At 33.7% G+C, this 27,345-nt stretch overlaps 1 protein-coding gene across 1 annotated transcript in view; it reads right to left on the bottom strand.

The window, feature by feature from the left end:
- LOC139519497 (xaa-Pro aminopeptidase 1-like) overlaps nt 1-26,965 on the bottom strand; it is a 29,278-nt gene extending 2,313 nt beyond the window's left edge. Inside the window, 22 exon segments of the mRNA XM_071311608.1 lie at nt 85-161; nt 1,712-1,783; nt 2,296-2,400; nt 2,792-2,861; nt 3,250-3,310; nt 3,609-3,680; nt 4,704-4,781; nt 5,618-5,676; nt 6,485-6,535; nt 6,919-7,005; nt 11,040-11,084; nt 11,432-11,588; nt 12,220-12,301; nt 12,972-13,067; nt 13,496-13,639; nt 14,016-14,067; nt 14,561-14,601; nt 15,527-15,631; nt 16,068-16,131; nt 23,259-23,336; nt 23,339-23,389; nt 26,846-26,965. Of these exon segments, the coding sequence (XP_071167709.1) occupies nt 85-161; nt 1,712-1,783; nt 2,296-2,400; nt 2,792-2,861; nt 3,250-3,310; nt 3,609-3,680; nt 4,704-4,781; nt 5,618-5,676; nt 6,485-6,535; nt 6,919-7,005; nt 11,040-11,084; nt 11,432-11,588; nt 12,220-12,301; nt 12,972-13,067; nt 13,496-13,639; nt 14,016-14,067; nt 14,561-14,601; nt 15,527-15,631; nt 16,068-16,131; nt 23,259-23,336; nt 23,339-23,383 (1,641 nt within the window). The 5' untranslated portion in view covers nt 23,384-23,389; nt 26,846-26,965.
- Between the last annotated feature and the right edge of the window lie 380 nt (nt 26,966-27,345).

Below are 27,345 nucleotides of genomic sequence, written 5' to 3'. Positions count from 1 at the left end.
CTAAACGATCTCAATTTTCATGACATCAGACAAAAACGTTTTTTAGCTATACTTGTTGTAACTTCTATGATTTAATTAACAAACCTGTGTATCAGCTTTCTTTACCAGAGCCAAGTTTTCAATTCTGACACCAAACTTTCCATCTTCATAGTAACCAGGCTCTGAATAGAGAATTACAACATTTTAAAGTTTAATTGCAATGAAATTGGGATAAAAGAAACAAATTTAAAACTTACGAAACTTATTTTCTACTAAAAATTGTCATATACTTATAGTGTATATAAAAGTAAAACATTGGTTGTCATGTTTCGGGTTTGATTTTTGATAGCATTTGTTGAATTAACTCACAACTTGTAAAAGACTCATTCCACACAATATATTAGGAGAAAAAATACTCAATATTTCAGTATAATTTATTTGAAAAGACCTCCTAGGTGATTGAGAGCTTAATATGTGGTATAAATGCTTATCAATCATATCCTTTATGTGTTTTAAAATTTGTTGCATTCAAACAACAATAAACAAATGTAAGGAAAACAATTTCTAATTTCAATAGCTTGTATAAGAACTTTTGGTTTTAAAAACATGTGTAATTAAACTAGAGGCTCTCAAGAGCCTGTGTTGCTCACCTGTATTTACTGATGCTTTGGAAATCATGTAAAACAAGAATGTGTCCATAGTACACGGATGCCCCACTCGCACTATCATTTTACATGTTCACTGGACCGTGAAATTGGGGTCAATACTTTAATTTGGCATTAAAATTAGAAAGATCATATCATAGTTAACATATGTACTAAGTTTCAAGTTGATTGGACTTCAACTTCATCAAAAACTACCTTGACCAAAAACTTTAACCTGAGCTTCACACTATCTTTTTCTTTGTTCAGTGGACCATGAAATTGGGGTCAATACTTTAAAATGACATTAAAATTAGAACATATCATACGGAACATGTGTACTAAGTTTCAAATTGATAGGACTTCAACTTCATCAAAAACTACCTCAACCAAAAACTTTAACCTGAAGCGGGACGAACGAACGGACAGACGAACGGAGGCACAGACCAGAAAAATAATGCCCCTCTACTATCGTAGGTGGGGCATAAAAACTGAAAAATTTCCTAAAAATTACCAATTATGGGGTAGTAACCCAACAACAGATTGTCTGATTTGTCTGAAAATTTCAGGGCAGATAGATCTTGTCCTGATAAACAATTTTACCTATGTCAGATTTGCTCTACATGCAGAGATATAAGCCAAAATCAACATTTTACACCTATGTTCTATTTCTAGCCATGGTGGCCATCTTTGTTGGCGAGAGCGATCATCACACACATGCTTAAACTAGATACCTTCATGATCATTGTGGCCAAGTGGTTTCATAGAAGATTTTTGTAAATGCTAACGACTACGCGCCACAGACGGATGCCAAAAGATAAGAAAAGCTCACTTGGCCCTTCGGGCCAGGTTAGCTAAAAATGAAAGTATTTGCCTATCACCATATCGCATGAGTTACATTGTACCAACTTCCTGTATAATAAAATAATGAAAATTAAAGTTTTTTTTTTATTGGTGTCATGATTGACTGTTGGGGGGGGGGGAAATCATAATAATGGTTCAGTCAAACAAAATTCTGACATACATTTTATGTGTTGAGAAGGCAGAGGACAAATGATACAACATTATAGATTCCAAAAACTTCCACTTACCATCTGATAAGATCATTCCTTCTTCTAATGGCACATCTGTTAATGAAACTCTTGGACTTATACCACATGGACCTGTTATCATAAAAATACAACACAATGAATGAACTTAATATTTCTCAAATACTGAGAAAAAATCTGTTTTTCACCTTTCATGAATCTTTCATTACTTGACAATCCATGTAACATTGTAAAGTCTTTAAAGGAATCTTTCATGTGTATCTTATAATGCTTTCAAATTATCTTTACAAATGCATATTTTTGTTTTTAAGTGTTTTACTATTACCTTCAGCTTCTACTCAAGGGATGAATTACAACATTATACACTTGTTCGAATAAAAATTGTAATCTTTTGAAAGAGTGTCACACTATTTGCATGCTTAAGAACCTGTAAAAAACTTTTTGGGAAGTCAACAGACATAATTCAGGCAAATGTTTTGTAGCGACCCAAACTACCTTATCTACAGTATCAGTCCAAATTTAACAACCTCATCCTTGAAGACAAAGCGGAAGGACTCAAACTGATTTTTTTCTAGTTTATTCTCTACATTCTAAATCTGCTTACTTTAAGTCAACATTGTACAAACCTTCATGAACATTTAGGAAAGCTCCCACTCCATGGCCAGTACCATGTAAATAATCTAAACCAACATTCCATAGAGATGTCCTAGCTAGTGTGTCTAACATATGTCCTACAACAGAATATCAGTATTAAGAGAACATACGTAAATACAACCATACATACTGTTATATTCCTATCATAAAATATATCAGGAGATGAAACACAATACTTCTTGAAAAAAAAAGACATTTTATTAAAATGCGTACACTTAATACTAATAATGTAAAATTTACCAGTACTCATTTAACAAACGTGAGGCCAAATACACCTCAATTTGGAGGAGGGAAGCCCTTAAACTCAATAGCAATAAAAACATCTATATTAAACTACACTTCCTTCTTATAAATATTGGGCTCCTTAAAAAAACTAGGGACATGTTTAAATAACCAAGCATGTGAAAAAATAACAAAAGTTAAAGAAGACTTGTAAAATTAGATCCTCATATCATATTTTCCACTAACCTTTGACCCCTTGTGGGAAAATAGCTGTACACAGGTTGATATTTCCTTTCAGAACTCTTGTAAAACATTCCTAAACATAGAACAATCAAAATAAGTTACCTATAGACAAACATTTTGTTTTTCTTTGATTAGTTTTAGATGGAGACATGCGGTGTTTACTCTTCTTTTGACTCACAACTAGAAGATACACATGAAACTTCTTTACGCTATTGCAAGCTTAATCTACAAAATTGTAATATTTTCTGTGATAGTTATAAAATTGTCTATCAAATATAATTGAAAATAGTTATAAATTATATGTAAAGGATTAAATCTAATGTTGTGCTTCCTTATAATTTCCATGCATGTTAAGGATTCAACAGGAAACAAAACTTCATCCAAATACAGAAATAATTAATCTAAACAAGAAGTCCTGGGAGCAAAAAGACGCCAAAATATTTCTCTCAATGATCAGTTACCTTTTCAAAATCGGCTGGTGTTCCAAAGTGCATTGTTCTTGTAACATCTGTTGTTCCGTCTCTACAAAAAAATGTGTTCAATAGTTAATAGATACAAATGACTAGCTAAATCAGCTGAAAGGGACTATTTAAATTATCATCCTTAAGAAAGAAAAAAAATGAAGATACATTAAGAATTAAATATAAGAAAAACTGCTTCCTTACTCTTATATTTCAGTTCAAATATTATAAAATGATAATCATGGTCTTTATAAAAGAGAAGATGTGGTAAGACTGCCAATGAGAACTCTTCACAAGAGACCAAATGACGCAGAAATTAACACATTTCTAAAAAAATCTAAATATACCTCACAACTTACTTGTACTGAGCTCCTGAGTCACATAAATATATCTCTGATGTACTCAATGGGAGATCTGTTTCTGCTGAAGGTCTGCAAAATAAATTTCATGGAATAATTTACAAATAATGATGAATGTTTGTTGTATAAATATATAGCTTTATTATTAGTATAATAGAATGAGGCATTTATAGATCTACACTTTAAAAACATCATGGGTGTACTGATGTCCAAGAGATGACATTAGATATATACTCACTTCTATTAATGTTTGACACTATGTGTGTATTTGACTGTAACGTACACTTATTTATAATGTTTGATACTGTGTCTGTACCCAGACAAAATGTATATACTGAAATTGCACCTGTGTTAACAGTTCTTTTATGTACTTTTATTTAAGTTTCCATTCTGTGATTATTATGAAGATGTATCCTTGTTTACTATTTAGTTCCACAAATTTAATTTTGAATCCAAATTGAATCATTGAAAAATTGGTTTGAACTGACCTCCAAACAACCTAAGATTCTGTTATGAGAAGTACCTAAATTGCATCCAAGCTTAAATTCACATCTGTAGAAATTAAATAACTGATGTTATGTTTTATTTCTCTGTATTTTAAGAACAATTTGACAGTAGTCCATGCTTACTTTTCATTTTGTAAGAAATGAATGCCTGTGAAGAATTTAAATTGCACACAATTAAAAGTTGATTTTTTGTGAAAGTCACATGCAATGTTTTCTTATATTTTCCATGAACAATTCACCTGTTGATATATAATGTGACCGTTTTATCTATATCTAAATTTATTTAGCTATGTTAATTTGATTTGATATTTGGGGTTAATGCCACTTTTCAGTACCACATTTATGCTATTTCGTGGCGGCCAGTTTTTATTGGTGGAGGAAGCCGGAGTGCTCGGAGAAAACCACCAACCTTAGATAGGAAAACTGACAATCCTAGTCAATTAAGATTTTAATCGAGTGTGTCCGCATGAGCGGGGTTAGAACTCACAACCTCAGTGTAGACTGGCTAGTGATTACAGTAGTAACTACTTAGACCACTCTGCCACCGAGGCCCCTAGCTATATTGAAAGATGTGCAATTTTCCACTTACTTGTAATGTATGACTGCACCATGTGCTCCTGTACTAGATATGGTATCAAAACTTAAACTGATATAATCTTTCTGGCCTCTAAAATAATTCACAAACTACATTAATAAAAATACAGCTTTGTTTGGAGGATTTGAAAAAAAATTATAAACCTAAAGAAAAAATATTGAAAATTCCACTAGATTACATAACTTTTCGGGACTTTGCCTTTCCCCTCTTTTCCCCTTTCGGCCTTTTAAACTTTTTTTGATTCAAGCGTCACTGATGAGTCTTTTGTAGACAAAACGTGCGTCTGGTGTAAATATAAAATTTTAATCCTGGTATCTATGATGAGTTTATCTCCTACATAATAATTTGTATTACCCAAAATGAAAGTTATATTATGTATTTTAAGGAATTGTTGAATCTTTTTGTACAATGAATTTAGCTTGATTGATGTTTGGCAATTAGTGCCACTCATGGCAGACTTGACTATGTCATGGCAGTGAGTTATAGACAACTTCCAGCCTCTGACAGTATAACTTATAATCCTAGTCAATTTGAATCCAATGTGAACTTGCTGATTGATTGATAGATTCATTGCTGGTGTAAAAAAACACCATCACCACTTAAAGCTATATGGTGGCAACAATTTTTTTTATTTTTGGAGGAAGCTGTAGTGCTGAAGAGAAGCACCAATCTTTGCCAGGAAAGCTGGCAATACTGTTCAATTAAGATAGGAGTCAAATGAACTTGGCACATGCAGGTCTTGAACTCAGTGCTAACAGCATATTGATACTGTAGATGGGCTAGTTTAGACACCTCAGCCTCTGATCTGTGTTTTATATTTTACAAACAAAAACTATTATCAATGGAATAACAGAGCTGTTTTTAACTTTAATTTCCCTTGAAGTTATCCAATTAAAATATTACTTTACCTTTTGATATTTTCTAATTTTTCAGCAGCAGATACTTCAGTAACTGTTCCTTTTGGGACCTGAACAATAAAATAAAGATCAATAGTGAAATATAATTGTATGATTCTAATTTCTGTATGTACAACAGATGCTTCTAGAAAAATATTATCTGTCAAAGAACAATAATTACATTAGATGTATGTTTCATTATAATACTTTATTCTGATTGGCTAACTGCACATCACGTGTTATTCCGTAAGCAGTTGCAATGCTCAATACAACTTTTCATTCATGATAACACGTGGTCCAACAATAAAGTGCACAGGTGAATTAAATAAAAAAATATATATATAATTCGTGTTTTCATGATCATAGCTAAAAAATGTAATTATAAGTATTGAATGCTTCTTTTTGTAACTTTATAGGGTTGTAAAAGCGTTGACCGTGCGCACATTTTTAGAATGAAGCGCTTCCGCGCTTCATACAAAATGTACTTCGGTCAACGCTTTTACACCCCAATAAATTTACAAAAAGAAGCATTCAATTCTTAAATAAATGTCAAATTGTAAATGGTCTGAGACAAATAAACACATTCTTTTAAATCCCTAATTGCTTTTCTCTAACATTATTTTTTCATTCCATAACTTTTTTATAAACTTAATGCTTGAAATAACATTGAAAGAAGAGGAAAAAGCTGTTGATATATTATGAACAAATCATTAATGATTAATTTGATTTTTCGCTATAATTTCCTCTTGATGAAAAATAATGTTAAGTTTTGTGGAAAATTATTAAACTGCAAATTTAAGATTCCTTTTTTCCGGCAACGAATTCAATGGACTACTAACAATAGTGAACCAACCAAAATTCAAACACAAATAAACTTACTTCTTTTTCTAACCAGCAGAAATATTCACAAAGTGTCACTGCATCCTTCAGCTGTAATATCAAATACAAGTTATTTCAATTTGTTAATTTAATGCACTTATTCAACATTTCTTTGAATAAAAGTTTTTAAAGATTGTTTTTACACAAGTGCCTATGTTGAATTAATAATATTTGGTTGGCATAATGAAACAGGAAACAACGGATTAAGATTACACAATGTTACGTATCTAAACAAAATATCCCTGCTCAACCTTTTCTGTTATTAGTATTATTTTTCTATTTATTACTTATCAAAGGACTTGTCAATGAGATATTGTAACATCAATGCAATTGAAATGGTAATAGATGTGTTAATTCAAAATCATTATTGATTTATAAATATAAGTAGTTTTGTTCTCTCTGTAGTAAATGTTTTCATACTACTGACAACTTACATGTGCTCGCTTCATACCAGCTATTTCTGTGGCGTTTTTGACAGCTTTCATGGCAGTAACAGGTGATGGCTGAACATATCTTCTGTTCTACAATATACATTTTGAATTTCATTATATACTGTAAATTCAGAAATTATTGTGTGCATTTATCATTGTGATTTTTGAAGAATGGGCTAAAATGCAAGTTTGAATATTGCGATTTCAGAAAATTTGCATACAGATGTCAGTATCAGATATCAAAAAGTTAGTTGTTGTTATTGGGATCTTTATCCACATGCATTATTCATGTAAATAAAAACCTCACAATAATTTTCTAAATTTACAGTATAAAAAATTCGAATATTTCATGTATTATACACTACTTAAATTCCTTTTTTGCTTTTAATAATAATACATGTATCATAAACTGTTATCACAGAGATATGTCTCGCCTTTTTGTAATTTTGATTATGCAAATGTTGAAATCAAAATAGCAATACCTTAACGTCTTACACAAGTTATGCAAACATTTAAAGTCAATGAACCATGACTGAGTTACATGGCTAAACAATCTCCATGTAAATGAGATGCACCAATGCTAATACAACTGCGTACCAAATACCATTGACTTATTATAAGTCGTTTCCAAATCTAAATACAACAAGAGTGCACACGCTGAAATGTCTCGCCTTTTTTACTAATCATTGATATCATATTGATAGTCCTAAATATAAAGCTTCATTACAACTGTCACATAAACTTAACATTAACCAAGATAACGAAACAAAGACCAATGAACCATGAAAATGAGGTCTAGGTCAGATAAACCATGCCAGGCAGACATGTAGAGCTAACAATGCTTTCAATTTTTACAACAAATATAGTTGACCTATTGCTTATAGTTTAAGAAAAATAGAACAAAACAATAAAACTTAACACTGAGTAATGAACCGTGAAAATGAGGTCAAAGTCAAATAAAACCTGCGAGACTGACATAATGATCACAAAATATTTCCATACACCAAATATAGTTGACCTATGGCATATAGTATTAGATAAAAAGATCAAAACTAAAAAACTTAACTTTGACCACTGAACCATGAAAATGAGGTCAAGGTCAGATGACATCTGCCCGCTAGACATGTACACCTTACAATGATTCCATACAACAAATATAGTAGACCTATTACATAAAGTATGAGAAAAACAGACCAAAACACAAAAACTTATCTATAACCACTGAACCATGAAAATGAGGTCAGGGTCAGATGACACCTGCCAGTTGGACATGTACACCTTACAGTCCTTCCATACACTGAATATACTAGACTTATTGCTTATAGTATCTGAGATATGAACTTGACCACCAAAACTTAACCTTGTTCACTGATCCATGAAATGAGGTCGACCCGTCGAGGTCAAGTGAAAACTGTCTGAGGGGCATGAGGACCTTGCAAGGTACGCACATACCAAATATAGTTATCCTATTACTTATAATAAGAGAGAATTCAATATTGAGGGCCCTCATGGGGTTTTTGATTATGTGATTACTTGGCCGTTTTTTTAATGATTATTTGATTATTAAGCCAAATATTTCATGATTATTTGATTACCTAGGACTGTATTTTTAGTTTATGATTATTTGATTACTAAAGATAAGCAAATATTTAATGATTATGTGATTATATTGGCAAAAAAATGGTGATTATGTGATTACTAGGACCCCCCCCCCCCCCCCATGAGGGCCTCAATATTACAAAAAATCTGAACTTTTTTTTCAAGTGGTCACTGAACCATGAAAATGAGGTCAAGGACATTGGACATATGACTGACGGAAACTTCATAACATGAGGCATCTATATACAAAGTATGTAGCATCCAGGTCTTCCACCTTCTAAAATATAAAGCTTTTAAGAAGTGAGCTAACACTGCCGCCGACGGATCACTATCCCTATGTCAAGCCTTCTGCAACAAAAGTTGCCGGCTCCACAAAAATTAACCTGTAAACTATGGAAAAGTTTCAAAGTCAATGAAGCATGAAAAGGGGGTGGGGCTATATAATCTCCATGGAAACAATACTTGCAAATTTGCATACATAATATCATTGACTTAACATTAGCAGTTCATCTTAAACTGATGTAATCACAAACTAATACATGTAAATTAAGATAAGTTTCAAAGTCATTAGACTGTGACTGAAGGGCGAGGCCAAATATACTCCATGGAAATGAGATGTGCCAATGCTTATAAAACTGAATACCAATTAACATTGGTCTACCACTAATGGTTCCCCATAAACTGACCTAATCACAAACTAATACATGATAACTTACAAAAAATTTCAAAGTCAATAGACCATGAGTAAGGGGGCAGAGCCAAATTATATCCATGGAAATGAGATATGCCAAGGCTTATACAACTGCATACCAAAATATCATTGACCTACCACTTGGGGTTCCCCATAAACTGACCTAATCATAAACTCTTACATGAAAACTTACAAAAATTTTCAAAGTTAATAGACCATGACTAAGAGGGCGGAGCCAAATTATCTCCATGGAAATGAGATAGGCCAATGCTTATACAACTGCATACTAAATATCATTGACCTACTACTTGTGGTTCCCCATAAACTGACCTAATCACAAACTAATACATGGAAAATAAGGAAAAGTTTTGAAGTCAATAGACCATGACTGAGGGGGCAGGGCCAAATAATCTCCCTGGAAATGAGATGTGCCAATGCTTATACAACTGCATACCAAATATGATTGACCTACCATTTTTGGTTCACCATAAACTAGACCTAATCACAAACTAATACATTGTTGATGCCATTTATGCCGTCTCCGCCGCCGGAAACAACATACCTATGTCTCGCTTTTTGACTCTGTCAAGGCGAGACATAAAATGTTTCATTTTTCTTTATTGAGGAAATTTGATAGTATAACTCTAGAAATAGATCTGTAAGACTGTTGTACCATAATTTTACCAACTTTCAAAACTTGGCAGTTGTAACCAGATGCTCCGCAGGGCACAGCTTTATACAACCACAGAGGTCGAACCCTGAATGGTTGGGGCATGTATGGACACAACATTCAAGCTGGATACAGCTCTGAATTTGGATTGTGATTAAATAGTTGACACAGCATAGGTTTCTGACACAGAATGAATGTGGTCTAATGAACTTAATTTTTTTTTTTTTTTGCTTTTGAGCAATTCACTTTGCTGTTGAATATTAATCCTCTCAAAAAAAATATTTGAAGAAATTTTCTTTTTAATTTCTAAAATCTGAAATGAGAAAAATTGACCCCCATAAGCATTATATACACATTTCTTCATTAAATTTAGTTGAGACAAACTTAAGTTAAGAGAACAGAAACGAAAAAAATCTTCAATTTTTCCACTTGTAAAGGGGCATAACCCTAGAATGGTAATCAAAGTGCTTGTAATCACTGAATGGTAAAGATTGCTTTAATTTATCAGTTGGTAGTAAAAGTGAATATTGCATTGTATATTGTATATAACATTGATTTAAGTTGATTCAACTATTATTCTGGACAAAGAAAGATAACTCCAATTTTCAAAGAAGATTTCATAAAGCATTGGTTTTAGGTGATTCAACACCCATTCTGGACAAAGAGAGATAACTCCAATTTATTGTCTTGAAACTACAAAAATGCTTGTTTTTGGCCCCTTTTTGACCCTTTATTCCTAAACTGTTTGCCCCATAACCCTTAAAATATATCACAACCTTCTACTTATGGTATTAAACATTGTGGTACTTTTCAGAACAATTGAAATACTTATACACAACTTATTGTCTTGACACTAGATAAATAGCTATAGGAAGATGTGGTAATATGCTTGTTTTGGGCCCCTTATTCCTAAACCTTAGAGACCATAACCCCCAAAATCAATCCCAAACTTCCTTTTGTGGTTATAAACATTGTGTTAAAATTTTTATTGATTTCTATTCACTTATACTCAAGTTATTATCCGGAAACCATCTGTCTTCATGGAAGGATGGACGGACAGACAGAGGTTAAACAGTATATCCCCACATTTTTAAAGCAGGGGTATAATTACAAATTCAATTGCCTATATTTACTTCAGCAGCTTCTAATTTTTTTTAAACTTACCTTTGGAACTGCATTAAACACAGCAAAACTTGACTTTGGATTGATCTACAAAAATAAATTATTCTAAGTTTGCATGATCATGATAAGGTATATAATAAATGCTTACAATAATTTATTAAAATGATAAAGAACAGGAAAGAGGTCAATAGTTTTTCAATTGAATTTTGTTTAAATTAACAATGAAAGTGTTGTGTCTGTAATTTGCATTACATTAAAAATAATATAATTGTCTTAAAATGTAATTCATTCTCCAATACAAAATTTCTTGTTAATATTTTATACACAATAAAAATAATCTGGAGAACGATTTTCAAAAATTCAGAACATCTTTTTTCTTTGAATTAATAAAAAAATAACTCTAGCAATCTTATAATACTTTATAATATACCTACCCATATTTTACCTTCCACTTTATCCACAAGTTCAGCCACAAACTTTCCTACATGTCCATATGGATGAATTGTAACAGCTACTTTACCACCAGATGAGCCATTTAGACGTAGGTGATCTTTAACACTACTCACTAACCTCTCCTCATCTATAAACAGGCTGAAAAGAGATCAAAGATATGAAACTGAGTAATAACCACTGACCTACATGAAGATACTATTTTTTTTTTAAATTTTAACACTTAGAATATTACTAAGTTATGCAGATTGCATACAAAACTCCAGGTTCTACTGTTTCTATATGAATGTAACAGACACATATTTTCTTATATTCACATTAATCAGTTTTATAGTTTTTTTTGTAAAAGCTTATGATGGGTTTTGTGCAATTCTATCTTATATTTTAAAATTTATTCCTGCAAAGTATTGTTGTCACATACACAAATGTTATCATAATAAACTAATAATGTAACCTCACAAAGATGTTTAACCTAACAACATTCTGTATCTGCTTGTCCCCAGCCAGGAGCCTATAGTTCAGTGGTTGCTGTTAGTTTATGTCCGTCATAAATTCATAAATTGTTTTGTTATAAATTAGGCCATTAGTTTTCTAAATTGAATTGTTTCTTATAGTTCATGTGAGGACTTTTATAGCTGACTATTTGTAATGGGTTTTCTCATTTTGTAAATTTCTGACCAGCTTCAAAGTACTGAACATGGTGCTTTTTTTTTTTTAGATTTTCCTCAAGAAACTTAGAGTAAATTTATATTAGACCAATTAGGTGACATACTCAACTGTTTCCTTCGTAACAACAACATAACCAAAGAAAACTGGATTATACTGAATGTCTGAGCCTCTCAAATTAAACAACCCTGAAAAGGATGTATTGTTGCAAATGAAGAAAAATTCTCTAAGTTCAATGTTTCAATCAATTAAAAAATGTAACTTAAACATATATGTTGACTGTTGAGACAAAAAAGCATGAGAAATTAAGCTGAAGATACAATGTAAATGTATAGTGATTATAAAATTAAGTGTTAAAAAGCGTAGAAGGCAACTGAAGATAAAGAATGCCACTAATATCAACAAGTTCATCATCTCAAATTGGTTTGATTTTGATTTTTGGTGTTTTAACACCTCTTTTGAGCACAGCATTTAGGCTATTTCGTGGCGACCAGTTTTTATCGGTAGTGGAAGCCGGAGTGACCAGAGAAAACCACAAACCTTCGATAGGAAAACTGACAATCCTAGTCAATTAAGACTGGAATCAAGTGCACCTGCATGTGCTGGGTTCAAACTCACAACCTCAGTGTTGACTGGCTAGTGATTACAGTAGTAACTACTTAGACCACTCGGCCACCGCACACTACATTTCTAACTATGTTAACATTTTTCTTATCATTTTGAATATGGTTTACTATTAGGCACTGGACATTAAGCAGCAGCAATCCCTTATGTGTGTTAGTTTTCTGCTCCACTGATAAGCTAATGTAACTAATTTAAATTCCACTAGTCCAAATTAAATAATTATTACTATCTTACATGCTAATTCATCCAGAGGAGTTACAACAAAGGCACCACAGTTCTTGGACTTCATTTTTTCTCTCACTTTCAGGACTTTGTCTTCCCATGTCTGTCCTGTAAAATAATTATTCTTATGATGATGCGATTTGATCAATTCAATTAGTTGAAATAAACTACATATCTCATCTGAATGCATCCATTCTAGTAAAAATAAAATAAACTTTTAACACAACATCTGTAAAATATCATGTTTCCCACTTCAAAAAGTAAATATTGACAATAAAATCACATTACATGTAATTACTGATTTCTCTCAATAAAAAAGAATACAATTTTAAAATATTAACAGCATTTTCACTGGATTGTTGTCTCGCTTGTGTATGTATACCCCACATTTAAATTTATTCATTTTATTATGACATTTTTTTCATTACCTTTTTCTAAAAGTTGTAGAGTATAGAGTATGGGTTTCCTGTGTTTGTGGTCTGATAATTTTATTTTGTGTTTTGTATTGTTCCTTTAGTTTTTCTGTACAAGTTTACCTGTGTATGAATCAGGAAGGACCATCAATGGATTTTGAGGAGGAGATGGCCTATCCTCCCAAGCCAGATCTACTAAGTTCTGTGATACAGGGACTAACATATGTCCAGCCTCTTTTAAAACTTTATCCATTGGTTTCCAAGTCTCTGAAAAAATCATTGTGTTGTCAATAAGTGTTAATTACTTTTATTTTAGGCTTTTCCGTGAAAACATAACAAAGATTAATCACTAAAGACAAAAACCCAGACATTACATCAATAGGTTACATGTATATGAGTTTCTAAAATAACTTTTTTACAAAGATGGCAAGCAATCATTCTGTATGTAATATTCATGGCAAATAATAATCCTTCACATAATTTTCAAATGAAATTGCATCTGTTAAGTCAATTAAAAACTATGCTATATGACTGTTACGATTTGAATGATAGTTGATTTTGCTAGAATAACACCCATTAGCAACTGTTCTTTGATGATTTTCTGTATACATTAAGCAAGACAAAATATGTAAGGATGACTTACCAGAAGACATAAGGTAAGGATCAACTCCAACTCTGCCACCAACAGGTAATTCCTATCAATATAATCATGATAATGCTGTTAAATTTTCAGATCAAGTTGTTATAAAACTCTATATAACTACAAAGTCTAATCATTTACAAAATTTGATTAATGCCAGAAAATAAAGTCTATGTGCAATGCAACTTATCAAAATGTTAATGCATAATATCCTGCAATAATTAATTTGTCAAACATTGAATGTATATCCTATAAGCTGTATTTGCTTTTGGAATAAAGTAGACTACTAGTATTATTATTATAAAGTGTATGTATCAATTTAAAAAACAAAGAGCTCTGTAATTGGCTTGAAACATTTGGTAAAAAAATTGAGTATGTATAAATACCTGTCATTTTTTTTAAATTTTAGTTGGAAATGACTGACTTTGACTGATGGTTAGATGGATTTCACATATACTGCAATGTCAGATTCATATAATTTCATCATTTACATCATATATTCAAAGTTTTGTATAAAAAATAACAGTATTCATATAATATATATATACCTTTGTCAGCCATTCTGCTTGTGACAAAGTGTCTGGTAAACCTTGAATATAGAAAAATTTATTTCAATATTATTATAAGTTTAATTTTATAATAAATCTTGCCTTTGCACTTAGCAAGTGGGGTAATAAAATAACTAGATTTGCATGAAGCTGTATAGATCATTGGGGATATGAATTAAGTTTAGATTTTCTATGATTTAAAGTACAACCCCCTTCCTGTCAGTCCCTGGCAAAGATCCTAGCCACATTAAGGTGGTACATAACACTACAGGGAGATAACTCTGCAAAAAGTCAGCTGAATATTTCGATTACGTTCTATTGCTCAGGAAATATTAAGCTTCTAAATGATTAAAATTGGTGTTAGTCAAACTGCTATTTGTACAATGAAAATTTTCCAATAAAGTGTGTGGTTCAAGTTTTTTTTTTTTTTTTTTTTTTTTTCGTCATAGGGTCAAAGTAAATATTTTTTCAAAATTTTATGAAAATTTAACGAGCCAAATTAATTTTAGTGAGGGTGTTTGGTATTACCTTAAGTTTCAATTTGTTTTCTAGTTCTCGAAAGGAAACTATATTTTTCTACATAAAGGTATTTCAAGAGAAGACAAGTACTATCTAAAAGGAAATCTCCTGCTTCTGACCATACTGACTGGCCCATTAGCATCAAGGTAACTACTTTCTATGAGATATCTTACAAGAAATCTTTCTGTCAAATATGAAAAAATTAGCTTTTTTTTTTACATCTTCCCCCCTTTATGCATATTTCTGTGTAAAAAACAATTCTCAACTAGTAACCATACTGGCCTGAATCAAAGTAAAAGCAATCATTCTCAGAAAAGGACTTTTATTTTTTAATATATGTATCTGCCGTGTCAGTTTGTTAACAGAGTCATCAGGCAGTTACTTCAGTTAATATTCCCCAATTCTCTGGGCAAGGTGAGCTTAAAATAAAATGGTGACACGTATTACCATCTTTCATAAGGATCCAGTTAGAATCAATTTGTTTCTCTGCTTGTAGATAATATCTCCCATCTGTCCAAAGTGCTGCTTTATCATTAGTTATTACAGCGGTTCCTGGTTAAATAAAAGATAACGAATTTTACATATGTATTTCAATATATTTGTTCAAAACAGCTATTTAAAAAACAGACACCCTTATCATTAAAAGTTAGACACATGTGCTCATGTGTGTCTAGCAGAAGCAATTAAATGATGCTTTCATTAAAATCAAATGTTTCTACAATGACAAAAACAAACTGCATACCAAATCCTATATATGTAAGAATAACTACTGCTTGGTGTGCATACTGCAACTGCATAGAACATATTGCTTTAATGTATTTCATCAATTCAAAAAGGGAAGTAACATATAAAAGACATCATAAAAAATAATTGTCTTCAGTTTTCAGCATACATATGGCATTTGGAGAATGTTGAATGATTCTATCATTTTATTATGTTCTGTATGGACAATCAAGTACTTCTTGTCTTTCAAATCTAATATTTATACCTGCTGATCCAGAAAATCCTGAGACAAATTCTCTCCTACAATCACATGGGGCTATGTATTCACTCTGAAATTAAAAAAATAAATATTGTTCATCTACCAAAACTAAAACAATCAAATGGAGCTACAAGGGAAAAATCAGATGACTATTAAAGTAATGACTCAGTTAGGTCAAATTAACAAGTGAGATGACAAAGTACTGACTCAGTATAGTCAGGTTGACTAAGAAGATGACTAAGTGCTGACTCAGTATAGTCAGGTTGACAAAGAAGATGACTAAGTGCTGACTTAGTATAGTCAGGTGACTAAGAAGATGACTTATCACAGACTCAGTATAGTCAGGTTGACAAAGAAAATGACTAAGTGCTGACACAGTATAGTCTGGTTGACAAAAAAGACAACTAAGTGCTGACTCAGTATAGTCTGGTTGACAAAAAAGACAACTAAGTGCTGACTCAGTATAGTCAGGATGACAAAGAAGATGACTTAGCACTGACTCAGTATAATCAGGTTGACAAAGAAGGCGATTATGTGCTGACTCAGTATAGTCAGGTGACTAAGAAGATGACTTAGCGCAGACTCAGTATAGTCAGGTTGACATAGAAGATGACTAAGTGCTGACTCAGTATAGTCAGGTTGACAAAGAAGACGACTAAGTGCTGACTCAGTATAGTCAGGTTGACAAAGAAAATGACTAAGTGCTGACTCAGTATAGTCAGGTTGACAAAGAAGATGACTAAGTGCTGACTCAGTATAGTCAGGTTGACAAAGAAGACGACTAAGTGCTGACTCAGTATAGTCAGGTTGACAAAGAAGACGACTAAGTGCTGACTCAGTATAGTCAGGATGACAAAGAAGATGACTTAGCGCAGACTCAGTATAGTCAGGTTGACAAAGAAGATGACTTAGTGCTGACTCAGTATAGTCAGGTTGACAAAGAAGATGACTTAGTACTGACTCAGTATAGTCAGGTTGACAAAGAAGATGACTAAGTGCTGACTCAGTATAGTCAGGTTGACAAAGAAGATGACTAAGTGCTGACTCAGTATAGTCAGGTTGACAAAGAAGATGACTAAGTGCTGACTCAGTATAGTCAGGTTGACAAAGAAGACGACTAAGTGCTGACTCAGTATAGTCAGGTTGACAAAGAAGACGACTAAGTGCTGACTCAGTATAGTCAGGATGACAAAGAAGATGACTTAGCGCAGACTCAGTATAGTCAGGTTGACAAAGAAGATGACTTAGTGCTGACTCAGTATAGTCAGGTTGACAAAGAAGATGACTTAGTACTGACTCAGTATAGTCAGGTTGACAAAGAAGATGACTAAGTGCTGACTCAGTATAGTCAGGTTGACAAAGAAGATGACTAAGTGCTGACTCAGTATAGTCAGGTTGACAAAGAAGACGACTAAGTGCTGACTCAGTATAGTCAGGTTGACAAAGAAAATGACTAAGTGCTGACTCAGTATAGTCAGGTTGACAAAGAAGATGACTTAGTACTGACTCAGTATAGTCAGGTTGACAAAGAAGATGACTTAGTACTGACTCAGTATAGTCAGGTTGACAAAGAAGATGACTTAGTGCTGACTCAGTATAGTCATGTTGACTAAGAAGATGACTTAGTGCAGACTCAGTATAGTCAGGTTGACTAAGAAGATGACTTAACACTGACTCAGTATAGTCAGGTTGACAAAGAAGACAACTAAGTGCTGACTCAGTATAGTCAGGTTGACTAAGAAGATGACTAAGCGCTGACTCAGTATAGTCAGGTTGACTAAGAAGATGACTTAGTGCAGACTTAGTATAGTCAGGTTGACAAAGAAGATGACTTAACACTGACTCAGTATAGTCAGGTTGACAAAGAAGACAACTAAGTGCTGACTCAGTATAGTCAGGTTGACAAAGAAGATGACTTAACACTGACTCAGTATAGTCAGGTTGACAAAGAAGACGACTAAGTGCTGACTCAGTATAGTCAGGTTGACAAAGAAGACGACTAAGTGCTGACTCAGTATAGTCAGGTTGACAAAGAAGACGACTAAGTCCTGACTCAGTATAGTCAGGATGACAAAGAAGATGACTAAGCGCAGACTCAGTATAGTCAGGTTGACAAAGAAGATGACTTAGTGCTGACTCAGTATAGTCAGGTTGACAAAGAAGATGACTTAGTACTGACTCAGTATAGTCAGGTTGACAAAGAAGACGACTAAGTGCTGACTCAGTATAGTCAGGTTGACAAAGAAGATGACTTAGTGCAGACTCAGTATAGTCAGGTTGACAAAGAAGACGACTAAGCGCTGACTCAGTATAGTCAGGTTGACAAAGAAGATGACTTAGTACTGACTCAGTATAGTCAGGTTGACAAAGAAGATGACTAAGTGCTGACTCAGTATAGTCAGGTTGACAAAGAAGATGACTTAGTGCAGACTCAGTATAGTCAGGTTGACAAAGAAGACGACTAAGCGCTGACTCAGTATAGTCTGGTTGACAAAGAAGACGACTAAGTGCTGACTCAGTATAGTCAGGTTGACAAAGAAAATGACTAAGTGCTGACTCAGTATAGTCAGGTTGACAAAGAAGATGACTTAGTACTGACTCAGTATAGTCAGGTTGACAAAGAAGATGACTTAGTACTGACTCAGTATAGTCAGGTTGACAAAGAAGATGACTTAGTGCTGACTCAGTATAGTCATGTTGACTAAGAAGATGACTTAGTGCAGACTCAGTATAGTCAGGTTGACTAAGAAGATGACTTAGTGCAGACTCAGTATAGTCAGGTTGACTAAGAAGATGACTTAGCGCAGACTCAGTATAGTCAGGTTGACAAAGAAGATGACTTAGTGCTGACTCAGTATAGTCATGTTGACTAAGAAGATGAGTTAGTGCAGACTCAGTATAGTCAGGTTGACTAAGAAGATGACTTAGTGCAGACTCAGTATAGTCAGGTTGACAAAGAAGATGACTTAACACTGACTCAGTATAGTCAGGTTGACAAAGAAGACGACTAAGTGCTGACTCAGTATATTCAGGATGACAAAGAAGATGACTTAGCACTGACTCAGTATATTCAGGATGACAAAGAAGATGACTTAGCACTGACTCAGTATAGTTGGGTTGACAAAGAAGACGACTAAGTGCTGACTCAGTATAGTCAGGTTGACTAAGAAGATAACTTAGCACTGACTCAGTATAATCAGGTTGACAAAGAAAATGACTAAGTGCTGACTCAGTATAGTCAGGTGACTAAGAAGATGACTAAGTGCTGACTCAGTATAGTCAGGTTGACAAAGAAGGCGATTATGTGCTGACTCAGTATAGTCAGGTTGACACAGAAGATGACTATGTGCTGACTCAGTATAGTCAGGTTGACACAGAAGATGACTAAGTGCTGACTCAGTATAGTCAGGTTGACACAGAAGATGACTAAGTGCTGACTCAGTATAGTCAGGTTGACAAAGAAGATGACTAAGTGCTGACTCAGTATAGTCAGGTTGACAAAGAAAATGACTAAGTGCTGACTCAGTATAGTCAGGTTGACAAAGAAGATGACTAAGTGCTGACTCAGTATAGTCAGGTTGACAAAGAAGATGACTAAGTGCTGACTCAGTATAGTCAGGTTGACAAAGAAGACGACTTAGTGCTGACTCAGTATAGTCAGGTTGATAAAGAAGATGACTTAGCACTGACTCAGTATAGTCAGGTTGATAAAGAAGATGACTTAGCACTGACTCAGTATAGTCAGGTTGACAAAGAAGATGACTTAGTGCTGACTCAGTATAGTCAGGTTGACAAAGAAGACGACTAAGCGCTGACTCAGTATAGTCAGATTGACTAAGAAGATGACTTAGCGCAGACTCAGTATAGTCAGGTTGACAAAGAAAATGACTAAGTGCTGACTCAGTATAGTCAGGTTGACAAAGAAGATGACTAAGTGCTGACTCAGTATAGTCAGGATGACAAAGAAGATGAATAAGTGCTGACTCAGTATAGTCAGGTTGACAAAGAAGATGACTTAGTACTGACTCAGTATAGTCAGGTTGACAAAGAAGATGACTTAGCACTGACTCAGTATAATCAGGTTGACAAAGAAGACGACTAAGTGCTGACTCAGTATAGTCAGGTTGACAAAGAAGACGACTTAGTGCTGACTCAATATAGTCAGGTTGACTAAGAAGATAACTTAGCACTGACTCAGTATAATCAGGTTGACAAAGAAGACGACTAAGTGCTGACTCAGTATAGTCAGGTTGACAAAGAAGATGACTTAGCACAGACTCAGTAAAGTCAGGATGACAAAGAAGATGACTAAGTGCTGACTCAGTATAGTCAGGTTGACAAAGAAGATGACTAAGCGCTGACTCAGTATAGTCAGGTTGACTAAAAAGATGACTTAGCGCAGACTCAGTATAGTCAGGTTGACAAAGAAGACGACTAAGTGCTGACTCAGTATAGTCAGGTTGACAAAGAAGACGACTAAGTGCAGACTCAGTATAGTCAGGATGACAATGAAGATGACTAAGTGCTGACTCAATATAGTTGGGTTGACAAAGAAGATGACTTAGTGCAGACTCAGTATAGTCAGGTTGACAAAGAAGACGACTAAGTGCTGACTCAGTATAGTCAGGTTGACAAAGAAGATGACTTAGTGCTGACTCAATATAGTCAGGTTGACTAAGAAGATGAATAAGTGCTGACTCAATATAGTTGGGTTGACAAAGAAGATGACTTAGCGCAGAGTCAGTATAGTCAGGTTGACAAAGAAGACGACTAAGTGCTGACTCAGTATAGTCAGGTTGACAAAGAAGATGACTTAGCGCAGACTCAGTATAGTCAGGATGACAAAAAAGACAACTAAGTGCTGACTCAGTATAGTCAGGTTGACAAAGAAGACGACTAAGTGCAGACTCAGTATAGTCAGGTTGACTAAGAAGATGACTTAGTGCTGACTCAGTATAGTCAGGTTGACTAAGAAGATGACTTAGTGCTGACTCAGTATAGTCAGGTTGACAAAGAAGATGACTTAGTACTGACTCAGTATAGTCAGGTTGACAAAGAAGATGACTTAGCACTGACTCAGTATAATCAGGTTGACAAAGAAGACGACTAAGTGCTGACTCAGTATAATCAGGTTGACAAAGAAGACGACTAAGTGCTGACTCAGTATAGTCAGGTTGACAAAGAAGATGACTTAGCACAGACTCAGTAAAGTCAGGATGACAAAGAAGATGACTAAGTGCTGACTCAGTATAGTCAGGTTGACAAAGAAGATGACTAAGCGCTGACTCAGTATAGTCAGGTTGACTAAAAAGATGACTTAGCGCAGACTCAGTATAGTCAGGTTGACAAAGAAGACGACTAAGTGCTGACTCAGTATAGTCAGGTTGACAAAGAAGACGACTAAGTGCAGACTCAGTATAGTCAGGATGACAATGAAGATGACTAAGTGCTGACTCAATATAGTTGGGTTGACAAAGAAGATGACTTAGTGCAGACTCAGTATAGTCAGGTTGACAAAGAAGACGACTAAGTGCTGACTCAGTATAGTCAGGTTGACAAAGAAGATGACTTAGTGCTGACTCAATATAGTCAGGTTGACTAAGAAGATGAATAAGTGCTGCCTCAATATAGTTGGGTTGACAAAGAAGATGACTTAGCGCAGACTCAGTATAGTCAGGTTGACAAAGAAGACGACTAAGTGCTGACTCAGTATAGTCAGGTTGACAAAGAAGATGACTTAGCGCAGACTCAGTATAGTCAGGATGACAAAAAAGACAACTAAGTGCTGACTCAGTATAGTCAGGTTGACAAAGAAGACGACTAAGTGCAGACTCAGTATAGTCAGGTTGACTAAGAAGATGACTTAGTGCTGACTCAGTATAGTCAGGTTGACTAAGAAGATGACTTAGCGCAGACTCAGTATAGTCAGGTTGACAAAGAAGACGACTAAGTGCTGACTCAGTATAGTCATGTTGACTAAGAAGATGACTTAGTGCAGACTCAGTATAGTCAGGTTGACAAAGAAGATGACTAAGTGCTGACTCAGTATAGTCAGGATGACAAAGAAGATGACTAAGTGCTGACTCAGTATAGTCAGGTTGACAAAGAAGATGACTTAGCGCAGACTCAGTATAGTCAGGTTGACAAAGAAGACGACTAAGTGCTGACTCAGTATAGTCATGTTGACTAAGAAGATGACTTAGTGCAGACTCAGTATAGTCAGGTTGACAAAGAAGATGACTAAGTGCTGACTCAGTATAGTCAGGTTGACAAAGAAGATGACTTAGTACTGACTCAGTATAGTCAGGATGACAAAGAAGATGAATAAGTGCTGACTCAATATAGTTGGGTTGACAAAGAAGATGACTTAGCGCAGACACAGTATAGTCAGGATGACAAAGAAGATGAATAAGTGCTGACTCAATATAGTTGGGTTGACAAAGAAGACGACTAAGTGCAGAATCAATTTAGTCAGGTTGACATGGAATGTGCTGACTCAGTAGTCAGGTTGACAAGGAAGATGAATAAGTGCTTAACTCACTATACTCAAGTTGATTCAGATGATGACTTAATGCTGACTCAGTATAATCAGGTTTACAAGGAAGATGAATAAGTATTGTCAGGTTGTCAAATCTATTGTGTATGTACCTCACAAGTCATGTGAGTTGAGTATCATATCTTGGAGAAATGAAATTATAAAATTTTAGTACTTTGTTATACATGTATCTTCCTTCAAAAGTGTGCAACCTGCATGTTTCCTATCAAATAAATAAATTTCTTGCATTTAAAACATTTTTTTTTACATGCATGACATAGAATTTGACCTATGTTTAATAATTAATGAATGGCTATTATTTATTTTAAATTTATTGAATCATAAAATTAATTTTTAACTCTTCACATTGAATAATCTGCGTAGCGGATTATGTAAAATTTGAAGTCAAAAATTTATTTTATGGGTCAATAAATTCAAAATAAATTATTGCCATTTATTATAAATAAATTTCTTTCAAAAATAAAGCTCAAAGAACTTTTTATTTTATTCATATTAACAATAACAAAGTACACACATGTTGGCGTATGAATACACAACGTCAGAGTGGGCGTGTCACCATAAAAATTGACAACATTGAAAATATTTAAAGCTAATACTTTGAACCAATCAGAAGACAGTTTTACACCAAATTTATTTATTACCTGATGAGCATCTCCTGATGGTACAATATAGGCATGTATTTGTTCTGTAACGTATGTTGTATTCTTCAACAGAATGACAGAGCTCTCAGTCTCTTCAGAATGGTTGTTGTATTTTTCACCACCATGTTTAGCTGCAAAAAATAAATATTATTCCAAATTCAGTATTCTTTTTCAAGATAAATATTGAAAATCTAAAGTATTAAACTAGATCTCTTAATAAAATCTTTATAAAAAAGTTTTGAAATGCAATATATAATGGTTTTATATCATGTATACATACAGATTTGTTTAATTATTAACAATTTATTAAAATCTGATCTACATGTAGGTGTCTGAATTTGTTTATAAAATTGAGAATGGAAATGGGAACTGTGTCAAAGCGACAACAACCCGACCATAGAGCAGACATCAGCCGAAGGCGACCAATCGGTCTTCAATGCGAGAAACTCCCGCACCTGGAAGCGCCCTTCAGCTGGCCCCTTAACAAATATGCATACTAGTTCAATAATAATGGATGTCATGTTAAAAGCAACAATTTTGTTCTACCAATGTTTGATTTTTAACACAGATACAGATAGTAAAATTCTAATTACTAGTAATTATACCTTAAAAAATAATACCTGTGTTTCTCTTACATGCTAATAAAAATAAGAGGGGTATACTTTTGCAAATATTTTGGTCTTTTATGAGTCTAAGATTGGTTAAAACTGGGGGAACAGTCTGTCTTTTTTTAATTAAACATGATATGAATGTTTACAAAATAAAATTAAATGTAACTGGCTATCAATAATATGGACTTCAGGGCCAGAGTGAACACCATCCCCTGGACCCAACCAGATCTTAAATAGACAGCAGGAGAACCAGTGTATATAGTTGTAATTTACCATATTTTATTGTAAATACCATCCAGATTTTCCTGGACTTTTACTTTAGGCCAGAGAGGAGTGGCCTCCTGTCTGTTTGAGATGCGCCCGAGTCAATTACACTTTTATAGAGTTCGACTCTTATCCGGGAAGAAGAAGAAGATATTTTTCTTATACAGAATACATGTAACAGGAAATTAAAATAAATACACAGCCACAGGCAATGACTGAACATGCTGAATGAGTGCACATTTGAAAAAAAAACCTCCTTTCTAAATTCTTTTTCACATCATGTTTAATTTATCTTTTACTACACTAATAATATAATGTACAAGTGATAACTTATTATTCAAAAGGGCTGATTATAAGCTAATGTAAGTTGAAAATTTTACTAGAAATCTAGTCCAAATAATTATGACGTCTTGAAAGGCTATTATAATTTTTTTCTTTGACGAAGTAAGGCGTCAAAGAAATTTTTTTTAATAGCCTTTCAAGACGTCATAATTATTCGGACTACTAGAAAGAGGGGGGATAGGATCTTTATCGGGACTCTGGGATCGGGTGTTTTTAAGCTTGGGATTTCGGGATCCAGGAATTCTTTTTTTCGAATTTCGGGACCTACGGATTTTTTGTTTTTAAGCCCGGGATTTCGGGATCTGGTGTTTTTAAGTCCGGGATTTCGGGATCAGGACCCCTGAATCCGGGTCCGTTCGCGCCCCTTCATGTTCGCCCCCTTTCACTTTCGCACAATACATGTTCACACCCAAAGTCTGTTCGCACCCTACATGTTTGCGCCCAATTTTGATTGGTTTTGTTTTTAATAACTTTGTAATCAAGTTTTGGCAAGTGTATTCTTATAAGTATATTTGTTGTCATTGTTTCAAAATAAAGTGAGACAGCCTTTTTTTTTTGTGTTGAATAAATTTTAATCATGTTTTGGATAGTGTATTGTTAAAAATAATAATAACCCTTTCTAAATAAAGTGGGTTTCTGTCATTGTTTTATTTTGTGTTGAATAACTCTTAATCATTGTTTGGTTAGTGTATCGCTATAACTTTGTTTCATTGACTTGTTTCAAAATAAAGTGAGATTCTGACTACGTTTTTTTTTGTGTGTGCTGAATAAATTTTATCATGTTTTGGTTATATGGGGACGAAGTCCCCAATAACAGTAGAAAATTCAATAAAAATTTATTTTTTTTAAATCGGGAAAATTTTCCAGAAATTTTCATTGTACTAATGAACTCAAAATCGTTCAATTTTTTTTTTATGTCATGTTTTGAATTCCCGTATCTGCGCAGAATTCTACAATGTACTTCCTTTTTCCGGTCCCGTTTGCATGAAATTTTGAGTAAAATATATATTTATCAGTCTAGTGTAAAATAGGAAGGAACGCAATATCAATTTCATTTTTAATAATTCCTTGTTATGAAAATATGTTACCTAATGATAGCGTTTCTTTGTTTACATTGCATATGACGTCATAACTTAAACAACGTCACAACTAAAATCCCTAACAACAGAACCAAAATCGGAAACGTTACAGTATTTCCGTTTTGAAATTAAGATATGTTTGAATTAAAAAAAATGCCTGCCTCATATTAATAGTGTATTGCTATATTTTATTGTGATCAAAGGGACCAAGTAAAGCTGTTAAAAACAATTATCTTTTGTGTTTTTTATTTAAAATCTTCAATGCTTTACTCATACCAAGCTAACGTGACGGTACCCAAATTGCACCTATTTTGGCAGTTTTTTCAACTAAGTTTTTTTATGATCAAGACAAAAATTTCATTTTTGTGTTTATTTTGTAGCGGTATCCTTCTTTATTATAAAGGTACACCAATTTGATTTTCAATCCATAAGGAATCATAGAAAAATTGGTCTGAACTTACCTCCAAACCATCCCAGATTCTGTAATGAGGAGTACCCAAATTGCATCCATGCTTTAATAAATTCGCATCGTCAAAAGTCGAATAACAGAGCTTTTGTTTATTTTTTTCAAATATTTTGAACAATTGGATATTTGTCCATGCTTATATACTCTTCATTTTTTCAGAAATGGATACTTGAAACGTATTGTATTTGTTAATTTTAAAAAGATGACGTTTTGATGACGTCGCCATTTCAGTACATTTTGCTTTTTCAGTAAACACTTCATCTGTTGATAAATATTGTAACCATTTTGTGTATATCTAAATATTTTTACCTATGTTGAAAGACGTGCATAGTTTCAAATCATAAAAATACCATTTTTTTAGTCTCTAGTCTAGGAAATCTTGTTAGATTTTCGCTGCTATTTTTGATAAATAGGTGCAATTTGGGTACTCAGTGCAATTTGGGTACCGTTACGTTAAATACATTCAGTATTTACACCAAAGCAATTTAAAACAATAATCATGATTTTCCAATTATTCAACTGGAATTTGAATTAAAATTGGGCGCGAACGTGTAGAGTGCAAACGGACCTTGGGTGCGAACGTGCGAGGTGCGAACGTGTAGGGTGCGAAAATGTATTGGGTACGAACGGACCTGATACCAGGACCGCTCCTACCCTCCCTCTAGAAATCTAAAAATAAACTGATAAACAGAGAAAAACTGAAGAGAAAATAGACAAACAACTAATGTTTGTATATACTATCAAAAAGATCTTAGGCTAAGGACATAAATGGAAACATGAGCGGTTTGATTTTTATAAACATGGAAAATATATTATTGTGCATACTTTTGAAATTACAGTTTTTTCAAAACTCAAAACCACCGGCAAATCGATCTTCAACTGGAATCTATTTCTAATATTGATGAATGGAGTAGCAGGAAAATCTTTTAATCAGGAACCAGTCAGGTCAATGTCAAAAAAACGCTTCAAATTATTAAAAATTAAAGAAACAGTTCCGTGCTCGTATTTTTGGTTTCGTTTTTTTTTTCGTTTTTGTCAGTCTCTCTTCGAATTATTAACATTGTCTCTACCACTTCTGTTCTACTCACAGCGAGTATATATAATTACAAAGATCATCCATGGATCAACGGAATAATAACTTAACCAACCCAATGAGCTAATGAGTCATGGGTGCAGATTTTTTCCGGTGTACACAAAAGTTTAACCTTAGACGTCATATATCTTAAAAACCCCAGGTTTAACATACTCTTAAATATTTTATACATTTGACTCCCACGCTTTTTAAAAGATTAACCTAGGACATAAAATATTGACTCAGTATATAA

Source organism: Mytilus edulis, chromosome 4 (assembly GCF_963676685.1).
Source record: "Mytilus edulis chromosome 4, xbMytEdul2.2, whole genome shotgun sequence".
NCBI lineage: Eukaryota > Metazoa > Mollusca > Bivalvia > Mytilida > Mytilidae > Mytilus > Mytilus edulis.
This window is presented reverse-complemented; position numbering and strand designations above follow the sequence as displayed.